Source organism: Cnephaeus nilssonii, assembly GCF_951640355.1.
Source record: "Cnephaeus nilssonii genome assembly, chromosome: 22".
Lineage (NCBI taxonomy): Eukaryota > Metazoa > Chordata > Mammalia > Chiroptera > Vespertilionidae > Cnephaeus > Cnephaeus nilssonii.
Genome location: NC_137093.1, coordinates 14,707,043 through 14,729,714, shown reverse-complemented (window position 1 = coordinate 14,729,714; position 22,672 = coordinate 14,707,043). Strand labels below are relative to the sequence as shown.

The following is a 22,672-nucleotide window of genomic DNA, read 5'->3' as shown; positions in this document are numbered from 1 at the left end:
TTGAAAGGGGACAGATAAAGAGTTCAGTTTGAGATAGATTAAATTTTGTTTTTCTAATTGACATTCAAGAATGTAGTATGATAAAAGTAGCTGGAATTCAGAGAATTCTGGGCTAGAAATATAAATTTGGGAGCTGTTAGCCTATATATTTAAAGCCATGAGACTAAATAAAATCACCAAAGGACTAAATATAGACAGATAAGAAAACAGGTCCAAGGACTGAGCCCTGGGGCTGAGAGAGGAAGGGGTATTCCAATATTAAAGAAGCTGAGAAGAAGAAGAGGGGTATGCAAAGAGCTTGCAAGAATTAGTCAGTAAGCTAAGTTAGAAAATCAGGAGTTTGACACTTTGGAAGCCAAGTGAAGAAAATGTTTCATTTAAGAGGACAGACCATTTGTGTTAAATCCTTCTGGTAGATCAAATAACATGAGGATTGAGAATTGATTGTTGGATTTAACAATGTGGAGGTATTGATGACTTTAAAAACAGCAGTGTTTTTGGAGTTCTTTAAGAGCAAAAACCGAGCCTGATGGGGTAGACTAAGAGAGAGGGAGGAGGATTTGGAGACAGCAATTTTAGACAACTCTTTCAACGAATCTTGTTGTAAAGGGGCAGAGAAATAGGTAGTGAAAAGGAGAGATGGGATCATGGGAGTTTTCTTAAAGATTGCAACACACTTTTTTTGTTGTTGATGGGAATTACCCAATAAATAGGAGAAAACTGATGGGAGAGGAGAGAGATGGGAGAATTTTTGCATCTACGTCCTTAAGTAGGCAAGAGGAAATGGGAATCTAGTGAACAGGTGGAGGTAGTGTTTCTTCCTATGTTGAATCCTGTGTATGACGATATATCTTCTTAGTGTCCCTGGACTCACTACTGGGAACCCAATTTTTCCTCTTGCTAATTAAGCTTTGTTTTTTACAGTCCCTTTTGCCCACCTTATCCTCTGCTTCACATCTTATTTCAGAGCCTTCCTTATTCTTACTGGTTTTTACTTCTGGGCCTGACTGAATGCAACTTTTTTTCTGGATGAACACTAGACAAAGAAGCACAGGCTGAGTCGGAACTATGCAGACTTACAAAATATGTGATTTTGAGCAGGTTCCTTAACCTCTCTGAGCTCCATATTTCTCCTTGGGGAAAAAAAAAAATCCTAAACACAGAGTTGTTAGAAGAGTAAATAATATTTGAAAATACAGTTTGTAAGGGACAATGCAAATGTATTACCAATTATACTTACTTATAGAATTAGATGCTGCTTTTCCAACTATATTTAAGCACCTAGACAGGGATTGTCTTCTTTTACTTTTGAATGAGCCTCCTTCCACCTTCCCCTCCCCCCACTCCTCTTAGTGTTAATGTAGGTAGCTAGTTAGTACTAATAAAGGAAAGGAGCAAATAGAATGAGACAGTAAGCCTAATAAACTAGCGAGTTGAACCAGAAGATAAGCCCGATTCACTAGAAAGCCACAGCATTCAAAGGCTCCCCAGGGGACTGACACATCCTTGGCAGCAGGGACTTGGTCTCATCCAGCCTTGTAGCAGGATTGGAAGGTGCCGGGGAGGAGGAGTGCATTCATCTTGGGCACATGCCCAATGGAAGCCAAGATGGTGCAGGGGGAGATAAGCACATATGCAGTAGAAACCAGATGACAGCAGCAGAACGTTAGGACTTGCAGCAGTAAAAGCAAAGATGGTGACCATAAAGGGGAGGTCTCTAGCCTGGGAAAAGAATCAGATTGGATAAGGGACACAGAACCCCAGAAAATCTAGGAAATGGATTGGTTAGGAGGAGGATACAGCACAACCCCCGAAGGATTGGGAAAGAGATTGGTCAGTTTGAAAGACCAGGATAATATAATCAAAGCTTAACATAGGCCCTCTCTCGCGCATGCTCTCTCTCTCTCTCTCTCTCTCTCTCTCTCTCTCTCTCTCTGTAACATGCGTTCATGGGGGCCCAAGCATGGGCCCCAAGCATGAACCTGGGAAGAGCAAGGCATCATTGGCTGGAGTGCAGCTGGGAACAGAGACTAAGCCAGCTGGATGGGGTCAGAGACTGAACTGGGCTAAGCTTTGGTATGGATTGAACCAATGGCACAGACCCTGGACCCTGGTCCTTCTGAGCTTGATGAAAACAAGGCTGGACTTCTTCCACAGTGGGATGGGTGGAGATAAGACATGATGAACCTAGAGGCATAGAGGCAGTCGTTTATTTGTACCCCAATCTTACCACTACCCTTCACCCTCCCATGTGTCGGTTCCTGGAAATGCTTTTCTTGCTACTTTGTGGCAGGACCCCATTTCCACCAGTAACATTACTAATCTCTGGAACTTGGAGTGCTCTTCACACCGCAGACTAGCTGATTTCCACTTCTGCCCCTCCCTCTGTGAAAAGGGGCGAGAGATGGAGGATGGGAGTGAATCCTTCCCTGGACATGCTTGGTGGGAGGACACCATCTGAGGATCCAGGAGAAGGAAAACAATGAAGCCTTTCAGGAGTTGGGGGTACTTGTGGCTTCCCCAGGATTTTTCAATCTGTTTTTATTTGAGCACTGACGCTTTAGAAGAACAGGACTCCAGAAATGTTCTCTAGAATGTCCTCACTACAGCTTAAATAGGTCAGCAAACTGGATCGTTTCATCACTTTAAAGCCAATTAATTTCTCCTCTTTGTTCCTCTGGAGAGCTGCTGAATAGGGCACGTTCAGCAACCATGGACACAAGCCTGAGTTCCTCTCTGTTTCCGAGGGGGCTGGAATTCTATTCAGAAATCACATATTTACTCTCAGCATAAAAGGCTTTGATGTTTTTTAGTTTTCCAGTATGGAAATGGGAGCGCCTTACAGAAATGTACCCAGGACCCAGGGCCACCCTGCACCCTGATCACATATTTCTCCCAACAAACCCATACCTTTTGAGACATCATCTCTCTGCAGAATGCTCTTCCTCTGAGTGACTCCTCACAGTTACAGAAATCTGCAGGCAGAAAAACCAGCATTCAGGAGGAGGCTATGGGAAGGCTTTGACTCCATCTCCACTTTCTATTTGATGTTTCTCAGCAGCAAGCCAGAGCAGGGCTACCTAGGAGAACTTTAAAAAAAAAAAAAAAGGAAAGAAAAAATGCCTTCCTTCAGGGCCACAAAAAGCTTGTTTTGTTCCAAAGAGAGCCAGCTAATCTGTCTTTTTTGGTGGCTGCTAGAACAGCACGGCTCTGCCTCCTCAGTACAAAGCTTCACACATTCCTTGTTTCCCAGGCAATGCCACAGCTCTACAAACTCTCTGGCTGGCTTGGCCTCCAGGATCCTCTCTCTCTCTCTCATCCTGACAAATTGAACTTATGGTAGGGACCACTCTAACACCGTTCACATATAGGCTTATGGAACAAAGAATCAAAAATAACTTTATCAGTAATAGGGGGCACAAGGAGTAGGCAGAGAGGCCACCTTCCATCATGTAGCTTAGAGAGTAAAGGCGGGGGGAGGGGGTGTAAAAGGTTAGACCAGTGGTTGGCAAACTCATTAGTCAACAGAGCCAAATATCAACAGTATGATTGAAATTTCTTATGAGAGCCAAATTTTTTAAACTTAAACTATATAGGTAGGTACATTGTTATTAACTTAATTAGGGTACTCCTAAGCTGGCCTAAGAGCCACACTCAAGGGGCCAAAGAGCTGCATGTGGCTCGTGACCCGCAGTTTGCCGACTACGGGGTTAGACCAAGCCTGAAACACACACACACACACACACACACACACACACACACACACACACACACACACGAGGGGAATGTCCCACTGAGGAGTTAGGGAGGCAGTCCAAAGCCTAAGCTCTGTTGGTGATCAAACAGGGTTTCTAATCCAAGTTCTGCCACTTAGAATCTAGATGACCTTTGCAAGTGACTAAATTCTTAAATCTTAGTTTTTCCTGTTTGTAAAATGGAGATATAATCTCTACCTAAAAGGTGTATTGGGAGAATTAAATAGGTATAAAGTGCCTGACAGTAAAATGAGGAGTAGCTCACACACACACACACACACACACACACACACACACACACACGCAGAAGTCAGAGAAGGGAAGGTGTGGACAAGATGCCCCCATGTGAGAAGCAGCCAGCAGTCTGAGGAATTAGCTTCCCCTCTCCCCTCTGCAGCTGCCCTCAGCCTACATCTGACGGTGACTAAATATCCCAATTCCCTGGCCCCTTGGATGGCATAACTCTGAGGCATATTCTTCATTATCTCTCAGAGTTCCCTAAAAGGATTAAGTTGTGGCTGCCCGTGGTGGTGATTTGATTGATATGGTTTCCTTCCCTTCCATGTCTCATTTCCCCAATAGACTACCTGGTTTTACTAGGATCACCTTTTGAATAAACTAACTTCTTGTCTCAGGGTCTGCCTCTGGAGGAACCCAAACTAAGATACCAATATTCAAATTCCCAAAGTCCTAGGTTCTCAGGACAATCTTTGACTCCCAACTCTTGCTTTCTCAGTATATAATATTCTCTCTCTCTCTCTCTCTCTTTCTCTCTCTCCTCTATTAGTTTTCTTTTTTATTTGTTGTTCATCTGTAATACCAATTTAACTGGATGTCATGTATTTTTATAAAAAATGTTTTTATTGATTTAAGAGAGAGAGATAGAAAGATCAATGATGAGGGAGAATCATTGATCGGCTGCCTCCTGCACACCCCACACTGGGGACCGAGCCCACAACCACAGTAATCAAACCATGACCTCCTAGTTCATAGGTCGAAGCTCTACCACTGAGCCATGCCAGCCAGGCTCTCCTGTATTAGTTTTCTATGCTGTATAACAAATTGCCACAAATTTAGCATCTTGAACAGACATACACTTATTATCTTACAGTTTCTGTGGGTCAGGAGTACAGGCACAGCTTAGTGGGTCTTCTGCTCAAGGTTTCAAAAGACTTCACTGAAGGTGTTGGCTGGTGGGCATTCCTTTCTGGAGCTTGGGGGCCTCTTTCAAGCTCATGTGGTTGTTAGAAGAATTCACTTTCTTGTGATTGTGGGGCTGAGGTCCCTATTATCTTTGCCAGCTGTTGGCTAAAGGTTGCTCTCAGCAACTAGAGGCTGCCAGCCATTGCTGAACAATCTCTCTCTCTGGTCTGCTAAGCCTGGGTCTTACATCATATAACCTAATCAAGAGAGTGGCTGTCCTATCACCTTAGCTATATTCGATCAGCTAGAAACAAGCACGCATACTGCATTTGTGTGTAGTAAACTTTTCAGAACACAGAAGAGAAAGGGTTTTTAGTATGGCAGTGCAAGCTGTTCAGGTTTTCTTCAGATTCCCACCAAGTTGCTCTCTCATTCCCTCTCCCCTTCTTCCTTTCTCTCCCCTTATCTTTCCCCATCACCAAAGTCCTATTTATTTCTAATGCACAATCGTTTATCTTTTTGTTCCTTGACTACTTGTGCTTAAGGTTTTACCTTCCACTCCATATGGCATACCTAAATATTTTTCTTGCTAAAGACAGTTCCCTCTGTAAGAGTGATTTGGGTGTCATTTTTAGAAGATTATTTTCATTCTGCTATGAAAAATTATTTACAATTTAGTGGAGGAGGAACAGATATGACTCAATAACAGGAAGTGAATGAAGAAAAGGTGGGGGGGGGATGCTAAATATAAAAATCACCACTGAAGTTATGCCATTAGTAAGGCCAAAATCTCTCTAGTAATGTCAGTGCCAGAACATTCTTCCTGGAGCCTGGGAACAAAGGAACAGGCCAAGTGGGTGGGGACATCCTGAAATCTAACGGTAGAGGGTGTGGAGAAAAGGGAACCCTGGTGCACTGTTGGTGGGAATGCAGATGGTGCAGCCACTGGGGAAAGCAGTACAAAATACTTCAAAAAATTAAAAACGGAACTGCCTATGACCCAGCACTTTCACTTCTGAGAATTTATCCGAATAAACTTGAACCACTAATTCAAAAAAATATATGCATCCCTGTGTTCGTTGCAGCATTATTTACAATAGCCAAGATTTGGAAGCAGCCTAATTGTCCATCAGTAGATGAGTGGATAAAACAGCTATGGTACATTTACACCATGGAATACTACTCAGCCATAAAAAGGAAGAAAACTTTACCCTTTGTGACAACATGGATGGACCCGGAGAATATTATGCTAAGTGAAATAATACAGAGAAAGACAAGTACCATATCATTTCACTCATATGTGGAATCTAATGAACAAACTGAACTAACAAGCAAAATAGAGACAGATTCATACATAGAGAGCAGGCAGACAACTCTTGGGGGAGGTGGATGTTGGGGGAGGTGCAAGTATTGAGCAAAAAAAGAAAGAAAAAAGAGGAAACTCATGTACACAGAAAACCGTGTGTTGATTGTGTGGGGAAGGGGAGTGGGTGGAGGTAGAAGAGGGTATAGTGGGGGATAAATGGGGAAAAAAATAAAATTGGTCATTATTTACATATCGTGTGTTTGGGGAGGGGGGGAGGGTCGGGGCTCCATTCTGAGCTTCAGGAAGTGCTCAGCACAGAGGTCTGAATTCAGGAGGCCAGAGCTGCCATGGGTGCAGGGATGCGGAGTCAGGATCCCAGAGGAGGTGCCAAACAAGGAGTGTGCAACTCTGTGCAGCAGAAGGGCCAAGAGGCCCGGCCTGTGCAGCTCAGAAGAGGACAATGCCCTTGAAAATGCATCTGTTGAAATGCTCAGAGGAGGAAGGGGCATGGCCTTGGCTAAGCAAGGCCAGTACTGCTGTCAGTCAAGCATCTGTCCACACCATTGTTTTAGCAGCCACATTATACAGAATTCAAAATCAGGCCCTGTGAGGAGACCTGTAAGAGTGGCGAGTTACAGTTTCTGCCCCAGAGAATTTCCCAGGAGAATGAGGAGATGGCGGCAGTAACCACATTTTCTGATTCAAAAGTCAGACAGGCGGACTGATAAGTATAAATATACTTTTGAAGTTAAGAACTGTAATGTTTATAATCAGGATGTCAAAGAAAGAATACACAGCCCACATCGTCAACAATTATATGGGACAGGCATGCAGGAAAAAAACAGAACTCATGGAATGATGAAACAAGATAAGGAAGGACAGCTGAGGTCAATGTTACGTGTTATGTGTGAGAACAAGTTGGCTTGACTGTTGGCTTATGTCTCTGTAACCCAATTGCCTACAGCCTATTGGATCATTGGCCCCCTCAAAGCGAATTCGTTCTTTCTGGGAATTCACAAAGGGGTGTCTCGCGTCTTCACAAACTGGTCTGTCATTGGCAGTCATTATTTGGTGCCCTCCCTGCTCTCACTCCTCTATCCCAGTTCCCTCTCACAGTTGTTCTTTATTCTTTCCATTTATATTCATAATGGGCATCTATCCATGTTCTTTATTCTTGAGAAACTCCCTCAAGAAGTTCTCCATTCAATATTCAGTAACTCTATTGAGCACCTACTATGTTTCCTGCCCTGTATGAGGCAGTAGGGCTCAGAGACCAGTAAGACACAGTCTTTCAATCGAAGAGCTCTCTACTCATTAGGAGAGAAAGTACATTCGCAGATGATACGAACTTCCATAGGTCTTCTCATCTTAAAAAGACCTGAAAGAGGACTGCAGAATTGCTCTTTTGCAGCTGCTCTGATCTTCCCATGAGCTTCCCACCCCCAGGGCAGCAAAGGAAACTCAATGTTAATCCATCCTGAGAAGCTCAGTTTGACCAACCACTTGAACATTCTCTTAAGGAAGCTAAGTCTCTGCTTGGATAACTCTGGCAATTGCTTCATCAGTGATTCACTTCCTCCCCAACCCAGCTCCTGTCTAAGAAGGGTGAGTGTTGTATAGGTGATGTGGCTTCGGTGACCTTGTTGCAACAGAACGAGACAATGTGCATGGACTTATGTGGACTCAGTATTCCCACTGGTCTCTGATGAGCTGTTTGTATGACTCCCACCAGGGCAGCTGGTGGCCCCTGTCATTGCCTGCATAGTGTGGCCCCTTTGCTCCAGGTCAGCCCTCTGTAGGTTCTTTACCCTCTCAGTGTCTCTGGGTCTTCTCAAGGAAGCTTGTGGGCACTTCGAAGCGTTTACGTATTCTGCGTGGGTATAAGCCAAAAGTTCATTTCTGGGCAGGGAAAGGGGGGATGTTGAGACTTTACATTCCTCTTCAGTCTTCCTCTGCCACATTTTTAAAATATATATTTTTAAAATATATATATATTTTTAAAATATATATATATTTATTTCACAGAGAGAGAGATAGAAAGTCTTCCTCTGCCACATTTTTAAAATATATATTTTTAAAATATATATATATATTTATTTCAGAGAGAGAGAGATAGAAACATCAGTGATGAGAGAGGATTATCAATTGGCTACCTCCTGCATGTACCCCACTGGGAATCGATCCTGCAACCCCCGCATGTGTCCTGACAGAGAATTGAACGGTGACCTCCTGGTTCATAGGTCTAATGCTCAACCACTGAGCCACACAAGCTGGGCTCCTCTGTCACATTTTTCTTTCCACAGTCTTCAGGCTAAAAAAGGCAGACTTCAGACTATTTCCTGAACATCATATACTCTTTGTACCCTCAGACAATAAGCCTTAAGGCCTGGCCCTCACAGACAAAAGAGGCCATTTGTCTATAGTCCTGTAGAAGAACTCTGTTATCCAGTCCACAGGCTGTTGTTCTATGATATTTCAAAGGGGTAGATAAAAGAAATTAAAATATCCTTTTGTCTTACAGAGTTTGGCTTTCAAGCCTTTCGTCTTGCTACTGACTCTAAAAGACTATGTCAGAAGCTTAATATTGACTTTCTCTTTTCCATTTCATACCTGCTGAAGCAACAATAACTCTTCCAGAGACAGACAGGTGCCTTGAGCTGTCTAGGGAAAAGTTAAAGACACAGAAATACAGATGGGGGGAAAAATCTTTTTTATATAAATCAGAATGACTTTTGGAGTTCCTTTGTGAAGTTCAAAGCCAATACTTCTCAACTCTTCTCCCCATCCTTTGACTCATTGGACTACACAATGGGTCTTTCGCTGTAGAAACTTGGTGGACTCAGGCTTTCTCCAGGATGTAAAAAGAATATTTTGAGAGGCAGCTATTGCAAAACTAAGACCAGGGTTAGAGATTACCAAGAGGGGAGCTGTGAACTTTGGTCTCATCATGATATAAAGATCCCTTAGAGGAATGAAAGAGAAGAAAAAGAAGAAGAGGGGGAGGAAGAGTTCTTTTTTTAAAAGTTTAAAATGTCTTTGTAACAAAGAATTTCCTAGGCGCTCTACTGTACCCTATCTCCAACAATCCTCCTAACAATTCCTACAAGGAAGCTACTGTTTCCCCATTTCACAGGTGTGAAATTGAGGGTTAACAAAATTGTGAGCCGGGTTTCAAGATTGCACAAGTTAGTGAGCACACATTCTACTGACAGCCCTCCTGAGAATGGTGGACACAGCGATGAGGGGGCAGGGGAGCTAGAGTGACACTCCTCCTCGAAGCCTGGAAACAAGAGGAGGCCACCAGGCTGAGAAGCTGGTGACAGAACCCCAGGATGCTGGCTGATAGGGTGTCACCTTTGTCCTTGCTCTGACATGTTGGAGAAAATTAGCTGGAGGCAGAGGAATAAACAGAGTGCCTTCTGGAAAGAGGCCCTCAGTATCTACGTGATTCTATGATAGGAAAGAGAACCCCAAGTAGGACCCGACAGGTATGAAAATAATAGAATTCAGGCCACGTTCCAATCTTCTTCCTTTGGGATGGAACAGGGGTTTCCATCTCTTCAGTAGTTCTCTGGAGTCTCTCATTCCCCAGCCTTTTAAAAGCTTCTATCCCTCCCTCTTCAAAATTTATTGGAGGTCTATCCCTGGCATACACCTTCCTTCTCAGGAATAAGGAGCATGAGGTGGAGACAGGATGGATTGGGACACGAGTCCAATTTAGCGTGTGTCCCAGCTCAGTCCCTATTGAGCCCAAATCCTCATCTCCCCCTCATAGTGGTTCTCATCACAGACAGGGAAGAACTGATGGGCCCCCGGGACCCATTAGATTGGCACCCCCTCTGAAGATTATCTCCTAAGCAAATACCCCCTTCTAAACTGGGGATGTAGGGCTTTGAAACTAGAAAATGCCAGGTCTGAAAGAGAAGAAAGAACAAGTCCAGCAACACACAGAGCTCTGTGTATTCAGAGAGAAGTTGGCAGGGTTGTGCTCGGGCAGAGAAACTCCGAGTGGTACAAAGGGACGTGCCCAGAGTGAAGAAATCATGCTAATTGTCTGCACCGAAGCTGGAGAACGCCACCCAAAATGAAGAGAGAAAGGGGAGCCCTGTCCAGAGCCTTCAGTGCCCTGCGCCTCACTCCTTTTGTCTACCTTCTTCTGATCCAGACAGGTAGGAGACCTGAAGGGTAAGAAAGGGTTTGGAGAAGGGACTGGGGCTTCCAAAGGTGAGGGAGGGGAGAGTGGAGGGCCAGAATGTCTTTAGGGTGGGAGGAGGGGAGAGAGCTCAGCTGCGTGGGAAGCATCTCAGTGAATTCAGGCATTCGTGTTGAATGTATTTCTTCATTCTGCACGGCCCCTGCCCCCTCCCCCAAAAGGCTGCATGACTTTGGAGCTCCCACGGCATTCAGGACATTAGATGAAGGGCAATGAGCCATTTTTATAGGATGACTTGTTGGTACGGGCCAGTTCGGCATTCTTTGCAAGGATTATGGTGAGGCTTGGAGGGGTGGGGGAATCTTGGTTTTGTGCTTCCCCAGCCTCCTGCCCCCACTTCTCTGAGTGTAAAACAGCAAGAGATATAAGAAGCTTTGGTGATAACGAGCCTCCTGATTTTGGAGAGTAACACCAAACTACCCATAACTCACCCTACATCGTAGACACCTGTCTCCTGTTCCACCACCTACCAACTTATTTTAAGTATACACACACACACACACACACACACACACACACACACACACACACTGTCCCAGAAAGCTTAGTAACTCACAACTTAGTTGCGTAAACAGATGCAGAGATCATTTTAGTAAAACACAGAAACTATTTTGAGTCAGATAAGTAGAGGATGCCTGGGAGCAGAGAGAAGTCACCTACCCCACCGGGAAACAAGTGCTGGTGGTGCAGGGTGGGGTTGGGGGAATATCAGGGGAGGGCACCTGGGAATGTCTGACTAAATTTTAAAGGATCAGATAAAATAGGGAGGTGTGGGAGTGGGCATTAGCGTTGGGGAAATGGGCAAAGGTCGACAGCTTGAGATGGCATCCTGTGTTTAGGAGGAGCCCAGCTGTTCTCCACTGCTGGAGAGGAAAGTGTGAATAAGTTAGGCAAGACCCTGGTGAACTACACTAAGTAAACCAGAAGAGTCTGCAAAAGGTGGAGTGGGGAGAGCATTGAAAGGTTCTAATCTGGGGGCTGGGAGGGCCAGACGTGTGTTGGGTTAGCTCATTCTGCAGTGAGGCACTGGAGGGGAACTGGAGGCAAACATGATTGGAAAGGGCCTAGAAAACAAATTTATTGTCTCACAGTTTGGGAGGCTAATAGTTTGAGATCAACGTGTCGGCAAAACTCAGCTGATGGAGGTAGAAAAGGATCTGTTCTAGGCCTCTCTGCTTCTAGTAATTCCTTGGCTTATGGCAGCATAATGTCAGTATTTACATGATATTCTCCCTGTGCGTGTGTCTGTGTCCAAATTTCTCCTTTTTATAAGTCAAATTGGATTAGAGGCCCATCTTCATCTTAGCTTTTTACCTCCACAAGGACCCCATTGCCAAATAAGGTCACATTCTGAGGTCCTGAGATTAGGACTTCAACATATGAATTTTAGGGGACACAATTCAATCCATAAAAGGCTACTTCAGTAGTTCAGGAGTGAAATAGCATGGGCTGGAATTAGAATTAAAGAGGAATGTTGAGATAATATTTTGGAGGGAAAGTCAGGACTTAGTGACTGATAAGAAGTGGGAGGACCCAGAGAGGGAGGTATGGGTTCTGTGTGAAACCTTACACAAAAATTATGGGGATATGATCATTACTATTGTCCATGTTAAGGTTGAAATACCTACGACACATCTGTGGGAAAATGTTGAATAGCCTGAATCTGGGGGCCAGGGAGGCTAGGGCTGATGGGAGGTATTTGGAAGCTGTCAGCCCATAGGTAAGATTTAAAAGAATGGATAATAGCACCTAGGATGAGAAAATAGGCTAAAAATGGAACATTGAATAGCCCCACGATTTGTAGAGGAAAAAAATCCCATTGAGGAGACCATAAAGGAACAGTCACAGGGACAGAGGGAGAACTAGAAGACTGTGTGTGCAGAAGGTCAAGGGAGTTGAGAGTTTTCTAGAGAACCAACATCAAATGTATCAAAGAGGTCCAATACAATAAGTACCTAAAAGAGTCCCTTAGATATGGCATTTAAGAGGAGGTTACTATTGGCCTTACTGAGAAGAGTCTAAGTGGAAATGACAATGACTTGAAATAATGAGAGCTGTAGGTTTGGGGAATTGGGAATACAAAGTACATATGAAATATACAAATCAGAGATGTCCCTAACTCCATCAGGCCATCATATAATAAGAAAAAAAAATTACAGAAATATATTGTTAGTCAATGTGACTGGGCAAAAACAAAAGGTGGCAAAGGATCGAAAGTGTGGGAGAATTAAAAAATATAACAAAAAATTCTAAATATAAACTATGCTAATAAGATATTAGTTATGACCTATGACAGGTAAGAAATCAGTGCAGGGCCAGGCCATTGTACTGCTGTGATCTGAGAGCAATAAAGAGCTGACATTCTATAAGAAATTTCTGCCATCTTCAATATATTAGTTAGAAAAATGCCAACTTCTGCCCTGACCAGTTTGGCTCAGTGGATAGAGTGTCCGCCTGTGGGCTGAAGGGTCCCAGGTTCGATTCCGGTCAAGGGCATGTACCTTGGTTGCGGGCACATCCCCAGTGGGGAGTGTGCAGGAGGCAGCTGATCGATGTTTCTAACTCTCTATCCCTCTCCCTTCCTCTCTGTAAAATATCAATAAAATATATTTTAAAAAAGAAAAAGAAAAATGCCAACTTCTTTGACAAATAAATGCCAAAATATAAGTTATTGGTGTTAACCATGTAGTGGTATGGTAAAGTTCCAGCTAGGCCTGGGATGAGGAAGGACTCTGCTCCATGAAGTTTTTCAGGGACAAAAATGATGGAGCTCTGTCAACTTTGACATGTGTTTCCAATGGTCACTCTGAGATTTATCTCCATTTCTTCTAGGTAGAAAAAAATGTAAATGGGTGCAGGGGGTCCTAAACCAGCCTATAGAGGGCACCTATCACTTTCACTAGTTCATTGGCTAGAACTCAGTCACCTGGCCAAACCTAACATCAAGGGAGGCTGGAAAATACAGGGTTTTTTTAAATTGTTTTTTAAAATATATTTTATTGATTTTTCACAGAGAGTAAGGGAGAGGGATAGAGTTAGAAACATCGATGAGAGAGAAACATCAATCAGCTGCCTCCTGAACACCCCCTACTGGGGATGTGCCTGCAACCAAGGTACATGCCCTTGACCAGAATCGAACCTGGAACCCTTCAGTCCGCAGGCCGATGCTCTATCCACTGAGCCAAACCCGTCAGGGCAGGAAAATATAGTTTTTAAGATTGGCACTAAAAGGGAAGCTTGGACCATGTCACCCAAGCTCCCAAAGATTTACCTTAATCCTTTGTGCTTATGGCAGCAACCACCAAGCCAGCCTCAGATAAGTAACACTCAATATTTAATGCTCTGTCCCTAATATGGATTAATAAAACTTTCCTAAATTCATCATAGCCCAATTCATGGAACATGCAACTAAGGCTTTCCTAGGGGCCCGGACAGCATTTTACAGACATAAACACAGCATGCCACAAATCTAGATAATCTGATTTGCAAGATTTTACTCTTTGGAATCTTATAACTATTCCATCCTCCTTTTTTTCCAATTAAAAATTACATACAGAAAAAAATGCATTTAGCATAAGGATACAGCTGGATGAACCTTTGAAAAGTGAACAAACTCATGTAATCAGTGTCCAAGATCAAGTAATAGATCACTTTAGCACCTCATACGATTTCAGGGACTACTGCCCTCCCACCAGGGTCACAGTGGTATCCTAATTTCCAATACAGATGAATTTTGCATGTCTTTGAACTTTATATAAATGGAATCAGATGTATGCATTATTTTTTGTCTGGTTTCTTTCACTGAACACCAAATTTGTAAGACTCATCCATGTTTCCTGTTTGGGGCGTTATGAATAGAGTTGTTAAAACGTTCTAAGGTGCACGTTTTGGTTACAGAGATACACATTTCTTTGGGGGATACACCTAGGAATAGAATTACTGAGTTATATGCATGTGTTCAGCTTTAGTATATAGGACCAAGCGGTTTTTGAAAGTGGTTGTATCAATCTGCATTCCCACCTGCACTATGTGAGAGTTCCAGATGCCCCATTGATCACCAACAATTCTTTTTTATTTTAACCATCTTAGTGAGTTTGAGGTGCTATCCAATTGTGATTTAGAATTGCATTTCCATGGTTATTAATGAAGTGTCTTTTTCAAATCTTTATGAGCCATTTGGATATCCTTTTTTGTGAAGCACCTATTCCAAGTCTTTTGCCCATTTGCTATTAAGTTTTTAGGATTTAAAAAAAAATTATTGATTTGTAGGAATTTAAAAAGAAACGTACTTTGGGTATGAGTCCTTTATAGGATATGTATTACAAATACCTCCCACTCTACAGCTTGCCTTATCACTGTCTTAATGCTGCTATTGGATGAATAGAAGCTCTTAATTTTATTGTGTCCAATGTATCATTTTCTTCTTTTATGGGTGTCACACTTTTGTGTTCTATCTAAGAAATCTGTGTCGGTCCTCAAGTTGTGGAGATATTCCCCTGTGTTTTCTTTTTTAAAACATTGATGTTTTACCTTTCACAGTTAGATATACAATCCATCTAGAATTGATATTTGTGTAAGGTGTGAAGTAAGGATCAAGTTTTTGTTTTGTTTGTTTGTTTGCTTTGTTAATCCATTGATTTTTAGAGAGAGTGGAAGGGAGGGGGAGAGACCAAGAGAGAAATATCTATGGAAGAGAGACACATCGATTGGTTGCCTCCCGCCTGCTCCCTGACCGAGGTACGTTTCCTTCACTGGAATTGAACCTGTGACCATGGGCCAATGCTCTATCTACTGATCCAAAGTGGCTAGGGCTCAAGATTCATTTTTTTCCTACATGGCCCCGCACTATTTATTGGGGGAAAAAATTCTTTCCCAACTACATGACAATAGCAGCTTTGTCATAAGTCAAGTGCTCATATACAAGTCCATTTTTGGACTCTCTCTCTATTCTGTTCCATTGATCTATTTGTCTATCTGTGCCAATGTTACAAAGTAAACATCCTGGTATTGTATTCAATTTATAAGCCAGTTTAGGAGAATTGACAGCTTAACAACAGTGGTTAACATAGAATTCTCTGTCTGCCATTTTAATACTATTAACTGGGTGCGTATTACGCTTTGATTGATTGAACAGTTGACCGGTCACTGGACAATTGGACACTTAGCATATTAGGCTTTTATTATATAGGATAAATTTAAGGCAAATACTAGTATGTGGACACTTTTGCAAAGCAAAATTAGCACATAAAAATGAGTCGATAGTAGTGTCTTTAAAGGAAGAGGCTATTAAGGGAATCCGAGGCTATTGACAGATGCATTCTTGTGCTTTATAGCTTGACATTGCTTGGTGTCACAGGAGGTCAAAATCCTACTTGATGAAGGCCACCTACCTGACCCAGTATGGCACTGTTTAAGTTGATCAGTCAATTTCCTTTTGTTCAGCCTCGGGTGGGAACAGACACTTCCTACATAATGATGCCTCAGAGACTAGAGGACAGTAATTAAGTTAATCACTTCTCAAGGTTGAATAGTCCTAGTCCCTTTTATTTCTACTGTGGATCACAATTGTTAGCCACTTCCTCATTTCTGTGTCCTGCTTTGGCTCCTGTCCCAGTTCTCTGTGTCCCTTGAAAGCTGCGGAACCCTGAGCTTAATACAGAGACTCCAGTTTTGGCAAGAATTTTGGGAAACAGTGTTTGCTTGGCAAAATGCTCTCTTTGTCAGCTTCTGAGAAAGACTGCTCAGTCACTTCTGAACACCTGTACATACCCCTGTGAGTCACGGCGGGAGGAAGACTCCCACCTAGAGGAGGGTAAGGCCTAGGGCCGTGGTCGGCAAACTGCGGCTCTTTGGCCCCTTGAGTGTGGCTCTTCCACAAAATACCACGGCCTGGGCGAGTCTATTTTGAAGAAGTGGCGTTAGAAGAAGTTTAAGTTTAAAAAATTTGGCTCTCAAAAGAAATTTCAATCGTGGTACTGTTGATATTTGGCTCTGTTGACTAATGAGTTTGCCGACCACTGGCCTAGGGCAATCCATATGCTATAGCTTCTCAGTGTTGTCATCCTGAAGAATCAGGTTTAATTGGCAGAAAGAGCAGGTGGAGCCCAATCTTACAAGGCCTTCTGATCCCAAACTTTTTGTTTTACTCATCCTAAATCCCTCTTCTAAAGGGAATACAAATTGGGCTGGAGTTTGGGTGAATTTTTAAAATCATCTACCCTGTTGCAGGGCTGTGTTGCACTGGGTAGGCCTAGTAAGATGCTACGTGCAGCTGGGGCAAGGACAGGAGAGACTCTTGGTCTAACCGGAAGGTGGCCCAGTTGTCTTCAGACCCCTAAACTTCCCCTTTAGTGCACCATCATGTGACATACTCCTTTCTTTGTGAATCTATGTCCCCATGCTTTCTCCATCACCCAACCCCACCTCACTCGCCCAATTTTCAATCAAGAAAACCTGACAAATTCACCCTAAGGTCTAATGACTTATAAGCTACCGAGGATAAAAAAATGGTTGTCTGTTTTGCTCAATGATATATCCCAAGGATACAGAACAGTGCCTGGCACATGGTAAGTGCTCAATAAATATTTATATAAATGGTGTGGGTGAGCTGGACTCTTCCAGAGGGAAACTACCAAAGGCAGAGGGCCAGATGGAAGAAGAGTTAAGGGCAATGGGGTGGATGTGAGGGATGATGGAGGAGCAGAGGGGCCCAGAGCTACAGGGGGAGAAGAGAAGGCACCAGAGAGTAAGAAGGAAGGACACCTGTGAAGGGCCCAGAATGAATGGGGAGACCTGAAGAGGTCAGAGGAATTACAGGTGGGAGTGAGGTAAGGAGCCAGGGGTCTGATGCCGCCCTCTCCCCATGGGCCTCTGTTCACAGGGCCCCTGCAGGGGGTGAACATCACCAGCCAGGTCCGCCTGATCCATGGCACAGTGGGGAAGTCCGCACTGCTCTCCGTGCAGTACAGCAGCACCAGCAGCGACAAGCCCGTGGTGAAGTGGCAGCTGAAGCGGGACAAGCCAGTGACCGTGGTGCAGTCCATTGGCACGGAGGTCATTGGCAACCTGCGACCTGACTATCGAGACCGCATCCGCCTCTTTGAAAATGGCTCCCTGCTTCTCAGCGACCTGCAGCTCACCGACGAGGGCACCTATGAGGTTGAGATCTCCATCACGGATGACACCTTCACCGGGGAGAAGACCATCAACCTCACCGTAGATGGTAAAGCACTCTGGCAGGGGAGGAGGGGGGCTGGTCCTGAGACCGGGGCAGGGTCTGTTAGACCCTGGAACGCCAACACAAAAACCACTCAGGAGCTGAGAGTAAGCCAGTGGGACATTAGCAGTTAGCAGATAGGCTACAGTAAACAGGTAAAGAAACTGGTTTAAGTGCTTTGCATATATTGACTCTGTTAATGCTCACAATAATCTAGGGATAGTAAACACCATCATCCCCATTTGCAGAAGAGGAAACGGAGGCACCAAAAGGTTGAGTAACTTGCCTACGTCTTGCAGCTAGTAAGTGATTGAGCCAATATTTGAACCCAGGCAGCTGGACTTAGTCTTCGTTGTTCCACACTGGGTCAGTTTACGACATCTTAGGAAGGTATTTGGGAAAAAAGGGGAGGGAAGGTCCATGAGGGTGGGGACCATGGCTGCCTTGTTCAGTATTGTACCTCCTGTGCTTAGTAGGTACTCGATAAATAGCTGGTAAATAAATGAGTGAATGGGGGCATCTGTAATACTTTCAACAATAAAGATAAATTAAAAATAAATTAATAAACGAGTGAATGAATGAGTAAATGAATGGATGGATGGATGGTGGTCAAGAACTTGACTAATGATCTCTGAAGGGCCTCTCTGACCACAAACTGAGTTGTGCGGTGTTGAAGGTAGAGAGTTAGGAAGGTGGGAGGAGCTTTTTGGCCCCTGGCTCACAGCCTCCCCTCCCCGGGGCTCAGTGCCCATTTCGAGGCCACAGGTGTTAGTGGCTTCGACCACTGTGCTGGAGCTCAGTGAAGCCTTCACCCTGAACTGCTCCCATGAGAATGGCACCAAGCCCAGCTACACCTGGCTGAAGGATGGCAAGCCCCTCCTCAATGACTCGCGAATGCTCCTGTCCTCCGACCAAAAGGTGCTCACCATCACGCGTGTGCTCATGGAGGATGACGACCTGTACAGCTGTGTGGTGGAGAACCCCATCAGCCAGGGCCGCAGCCTGCCCATCAAAATCACCGTGTACAGTGAGTCTCCCTACCTGCCCTCCTGTCAGGGCTCAAAACCCACGAGGGGCTACAGACACCCCAGACAGAGAGAGAGGGAGGCAGAGATGGGCCAGCTCTCCATGGAGAACAGCAACAGGTGGGAAGTGGGCCCTGGGCAAGCTCTGCCTTGAGCCAGCCATACTGCCTGGGGCTCCTTTCCTCTTCCACCCGCTGCAGGAAGCTCTCCTCACCACCCCCCAGGTCTCTCTCACTTCTCTGCCTTTCTCTCTCCCTAGAAAGAAGCTCCCTCTACATCATCTTGTCCACAGGAGGCATCTTCCTCCTTGTGACCTTGGTGACAGTCTGTGCCTGCTGGAAACCCTCCAAAAAGTCTAGGTAACTCCTCAAGTCCCACACCCTGAGCATCCTAATCCTTCAATCCACACCCAAGCTCTCTTCTTTTCGAAGTCTCTTTAAATGCCTTTCCTCCCAGGGCCCTGCACTTCTGCCCAGGAGATCCATCTCACCACTGTGTGCACAGTGTATGGAACCACCTCCTGCGCTCACAACCCCCGATGACCCACACTGTTAATAATGGTTTCACTTGCTGGGCACCTTTCTCGGGCTAGGCACTGTGGTTGTGGTTAGTGCCCTACCTTTTAAGTATCATTACCTGCAGTTTACAGATAAAGACACTGAGACTCAAATTGGTTAAACCAGTGGTCGGCAAACTCATTAGTCAACAGAGCGGCATGCGGCTCGCGAGCCGCAGTTTGCTGACCACTGGGTTAAATGACTTGTCCACCGTCACAATGCCAACGGCAAACTTAGATTTGACTCATTCCAGCCCATCCTCCTGCTATCCGGCCTTTTTTTACAGCCATCAACTCGCCCTGGTCCCCACCCCCAGACCTCCTCCTGCTCAGACTCAGCAACTCTGTTCATGGGGTGCTGGGTTGATTTGCAGAAAGAAGAAGAAACTGGAAAAACAGAACTCCCTGGAATATATGGATCAGAATGATGACAGCCTGAAGCCGGAAGGTGAGCTCCCAGCGGCCCACTCACCCAACCCATCCTCACTCAGATCAGTGGGCTTCTGGGAAAAGGCAGAACTGGGCCACAAGGAAGCCGGCTCTGCAGGGCCCCTTCCTCCACCAACTGCACGAAGACTGCAGAGCAGGGAGAGGTGCAGCCAAGGTAGGACCCCGCGTGTTGCGGATCCTTTGGTGGAGGAGGTTGTGGCGGGGCCTTGGCTGGCCACCTGGGGAGCAGAAGTAGGTGCTGGCTGGTGGGGAGGGTTCTGGATCTGGGCCAGCCACCCCATTCTTCGCCCTGTGCAGCAGACACCCTCCCGCGAAGTGGAGAGCAGGAGCGGAAGAACCCCATGGCGCTCTATGTTCTGAAGGACAAGGTGAGCCGCTGGGGCCTGGGTGCCTCACACACACACACCAATGAGCCCTACCACGTCCTGGTGCTAGATGCAAATATCCCTTTATGGTGCTCAGAACGGCCTGAGAAATAGGCGTGTCGTCCCCATTTTACAGGTTAGGAAAATAAGGCCGATGAAGGTGAAGGGACTTGCCCGGGATCAACCAAGGAAATAAGGGGGCAGGTCTAGGCCTTTCGTTCAGGTCTTTGAACATCAGCTCTGGTCATTTCCCCTCTGTTCCACTAACGCTGCCCCAGGCTATCCTAGACAGGTGGAAAGAGGACAATCAGGAACAAAGCACTCAAGTAAATGCATTTCACTATTTACTGAGCACCTATTACCTGCCAGGCACCATGCTAAGTGTCTTGTATTGAGGGGGTGAGGGGGGCGGGGAACCAGACCTCTGTCTGCAATCTTCCAAGAGGTGGAAGTGTGGAGGGAATTATCTCCTTCACTTAGGTTTGCCCAGCGCCCCTTGAACACCAGTCGCGCCCCTAAAGCGGGCCGCTGGCCGCTGACCCCGGCGCGTGTCCTTGCAGGACGCCCAGGAGCCGGAGGAGGAGCCTGCTCCGGAGCCCAGCGCAACGGAGCCCGGCCCGCCCGGCTACTCGGTGTCGCCGGCAGTTCCTGGCCGCTCGCCCGGGCTGCCCGTGCGCTCTGCCCGCCGGTACCCGCGCTCGCCCGCGCCCTCCCCCGCTCCCGGTCGGACGCACACGTCTCCATCCCGGGCCCCCGGCTCGCCTGGTCGCTCGAGCATACTTCGGACTGCGGGCGCGCGCTTGATCCGCGAGCCGGAGGAGGCCGCCCCGGTGGGGATCAGCGCCTGAGCCGCCCGGGGACCCGCCTTCCCTCCGGGAAGCCCGCACGCGCTGCGGCGGGGGAGGTGGGGAGGCCCGAGAGGCCAGAAAGCGGCGCGAAGGGAGGTCCCTGCAGGAGCGCACGGCGCACGGGTCTCGCCTGAGGACGTGGATGAGCTTGAGCAGATGGAGGAGGCAGCGGGGAGCCGGAGATTCAGGGGTGAAACCGGGTCGCGTTTGCTTCTGGTTCGCTGGCAGTGTTCTCGGTGGATAAGGGCTGTGCCCCCTTAGGACTATATAGATTATTAAATTTCCGGCACAGTCCTCCAGGGGTCTTCTGGAAACTAACATCAGTAACCTAACTCCCGCGACTCTATCCCGCGCCCTTCCCGGGGAGCGCGCATGCTTCCCCACCCGCCTCCCTTCTCTCTGAAGGAACGCCTGGTTCCTGGCACGTTTGGGGCAAGCCCAGGTTACAGAGGCCTTTTGCTCAAAATGCACAACTGTCTAAAGGAAGGGGAAGTCAGATGCCGGAAGGCACTGTTCTGAACATCCGGAAATCATTGTGAAGGCAGTGCCTCTGGGCACCTGTACCTGGGTACCTACCAGTTGATGCGGGAGGAGCTCAAGCGCATTCTTTTGCCCCCTGACCTGGGCCCTACCGAGAGCAAAGGATTCAAGCCCCGGGCTTGGCCTCCTCCCAAAGCCTCCCTCAGAGAGAGGCATGCTAAGCGTTCCTTCTGTCTCTGATCCTAGGGAAAGGGATTCTCATTCACTCCCCGAGCCCAGAAAGCTACATCAAGTGAAGAACTGTTTTTAACGCTCACACCTGTGCCTTCTCCCTGGCTTCCTTACACAACAAGCCTTTCAAACAATCATAATCCCCCCCCCCCCCCCGAAAGGCTGTGGGCTCCCTCCAGCTGTGAGAGAATAAGGTTTGACTTTCCAGAGAAATGAAGTGGGGGGAGGAGGCTCATTGCTCCCAGCACCTCAGGGAGATGTGATCCAATCCTTGGCTCCCTCCCGCCTCGACCTGCACTGCTCCCCGATACCCGGATCCCAAGAGACTGGAGAAGGGCAGACTCCCCAATCACACAGCATCTGAGTACAGAGGTAGGGCCACTGTGTAGCCAGGCCAGGCTCAGGCCCCAGCCTATGGGCCAGTTTGTAGGAGGGACAATAATCTACTGTGTGAGGAGCGAGGGCAATTGAAAAGCTGAAAGGGGAGACCTTCTGTGTCTTCTAACCTCCGTTTGCTGATGCCTCTAGGGGTCCCTGCACCCCAGGCCCCTCCTCAACCTCCTAAACTCCAGTTCTGACTCTCCACCATCCCACAGAGCAATTCCTAAGGCCCCTGTCTCCACCCTTCACACAGGAGCAAGTCCCAGCCCCAAGGGCAAAAACATCTCTAGTTGGCCCCTCCCCCTCTGCCTGTCAGCGTGCCTGTGGCTCATTTGAGCCTGCATGCTTTTGCAGCTCCCCTTAGTTGTCCAGAACTGCTCCCCTAACCTTCCCAGGTGCCTCATCCAGGGATAATACGTAGGTGCAGGGTAAGTTGCTCAGGCAGGTGTGAGATGCAGGACTCAGAGAAGGGGAAGATGCTGGTCAGCCTGGAGAGGCAGGGGTGAAGGTTAGGGTGGGATGAGATGAGAGTCTGCTGTATTCCGGACCCTGATGCTGAATCCCTGAGGGCCCAGGCCCAGCTTCCCTGGCTGACGCCAAATTTACCTTGGGTGGGGTTGGGGAGGTTGGGGGAGTGAGGAAGTGGATTTTGTTTCTATTGTATTTTGTTTGGATCTTCATCTTTGTATTACTAGCATCTAGC

The 22,672-nt window shown here is 46.4% G+C and overlaps 2 protein-coding genes across 9 annotated transcripts in view; one reads left to right on the top strand and one right to left on the bottom strand.

The window, feature by feature from the left end:
- CCDC15 (coiled-coil domain containing 15) overlaps positions 1–22,672 on the bottom strand; it is an 81,717-nt gene that overhangs the window by 54,056 nt on the left and 4,989 nt on the right. For 5 of the 7 annotated variants that reach the window (XM_079762679.1, XM_079762688.1, XM_079762686.1 and 2 more), the window contains exons 1-2: positions 4,865–8,064; positions 2,911–3,089 (exon numbers count right to left, since the gene is read on the bottom strand). The gene's annotated coding sequence lies outside the window, so the exon portion shown is untranslated. Of the gene's footprint in view, positions 1–2,910; positions 3,090–4,864; positions 8,065–20,809; positions 20,823–22,672 lie in introns of those variants that run through there. The other 2 variants (XM_079762682.1, XM_079762681.1) reach the window with 2 other exon arrangements.
- HEPACAM (hepatic and glial cell adhesion molecule) lies at positions 8,394–21,221 on the top strand. Of its 2 annotated transcripts, none has more exons than XM_079762690.1 (7): positions 8,394–10,373; positions 17,298–17,639; positions 18,379–18,660; positions 18,918–19,011; positions 19,589–19,818; positions 19,962–20,032; positions 20,590–21,221. In XM_079762690.1, the coding sequence occupies exons 1-7, from the start codon at positions 10,289–10,291 to the stop codon at positions 20,875–20,877; spliced, it is 1,392 nt and encodes a 463-aa protein (XP_079618816.1). In that variant the 5' UTR covers positions 8,394–10,288; the 3' UTR covers positions 20,878–21,221. The 2 variants fall into 2 exon arrangements, with proteins under 2 accessions (XP_079618816.1, XP_079618817.1); XM_079762691.1 differs by having other exon boundaries at positions 18,918–19,017; positions 19,589–19,662.

Excerpts from the sequence above, each read along its gene's own strand:
- HEPACAM (XM_079762690.1), top strand. The coding sequence starts at position 10,289 with ATGAAGAGAGAAAGGGGAGCCCTGTCCAGAGCCTTCAGTGCCCTGCGC. Across the intron at positions 18,661-18,917 it reads CATCAAAATCACCGTGTACA|AAAGAAGCTCCCTCTACATC; the intron begins GTGAGTCTCCCT and ends CTCTCTCCCTAG. Across the intron at positions 19,819-19,961 it reads CAGGGAGAGGTGCAGCCAAG|CAGACACCCTCCCGCGAAGT; the intron begins GTAGGACCCCGC and ends CGCCCTGTGCAG.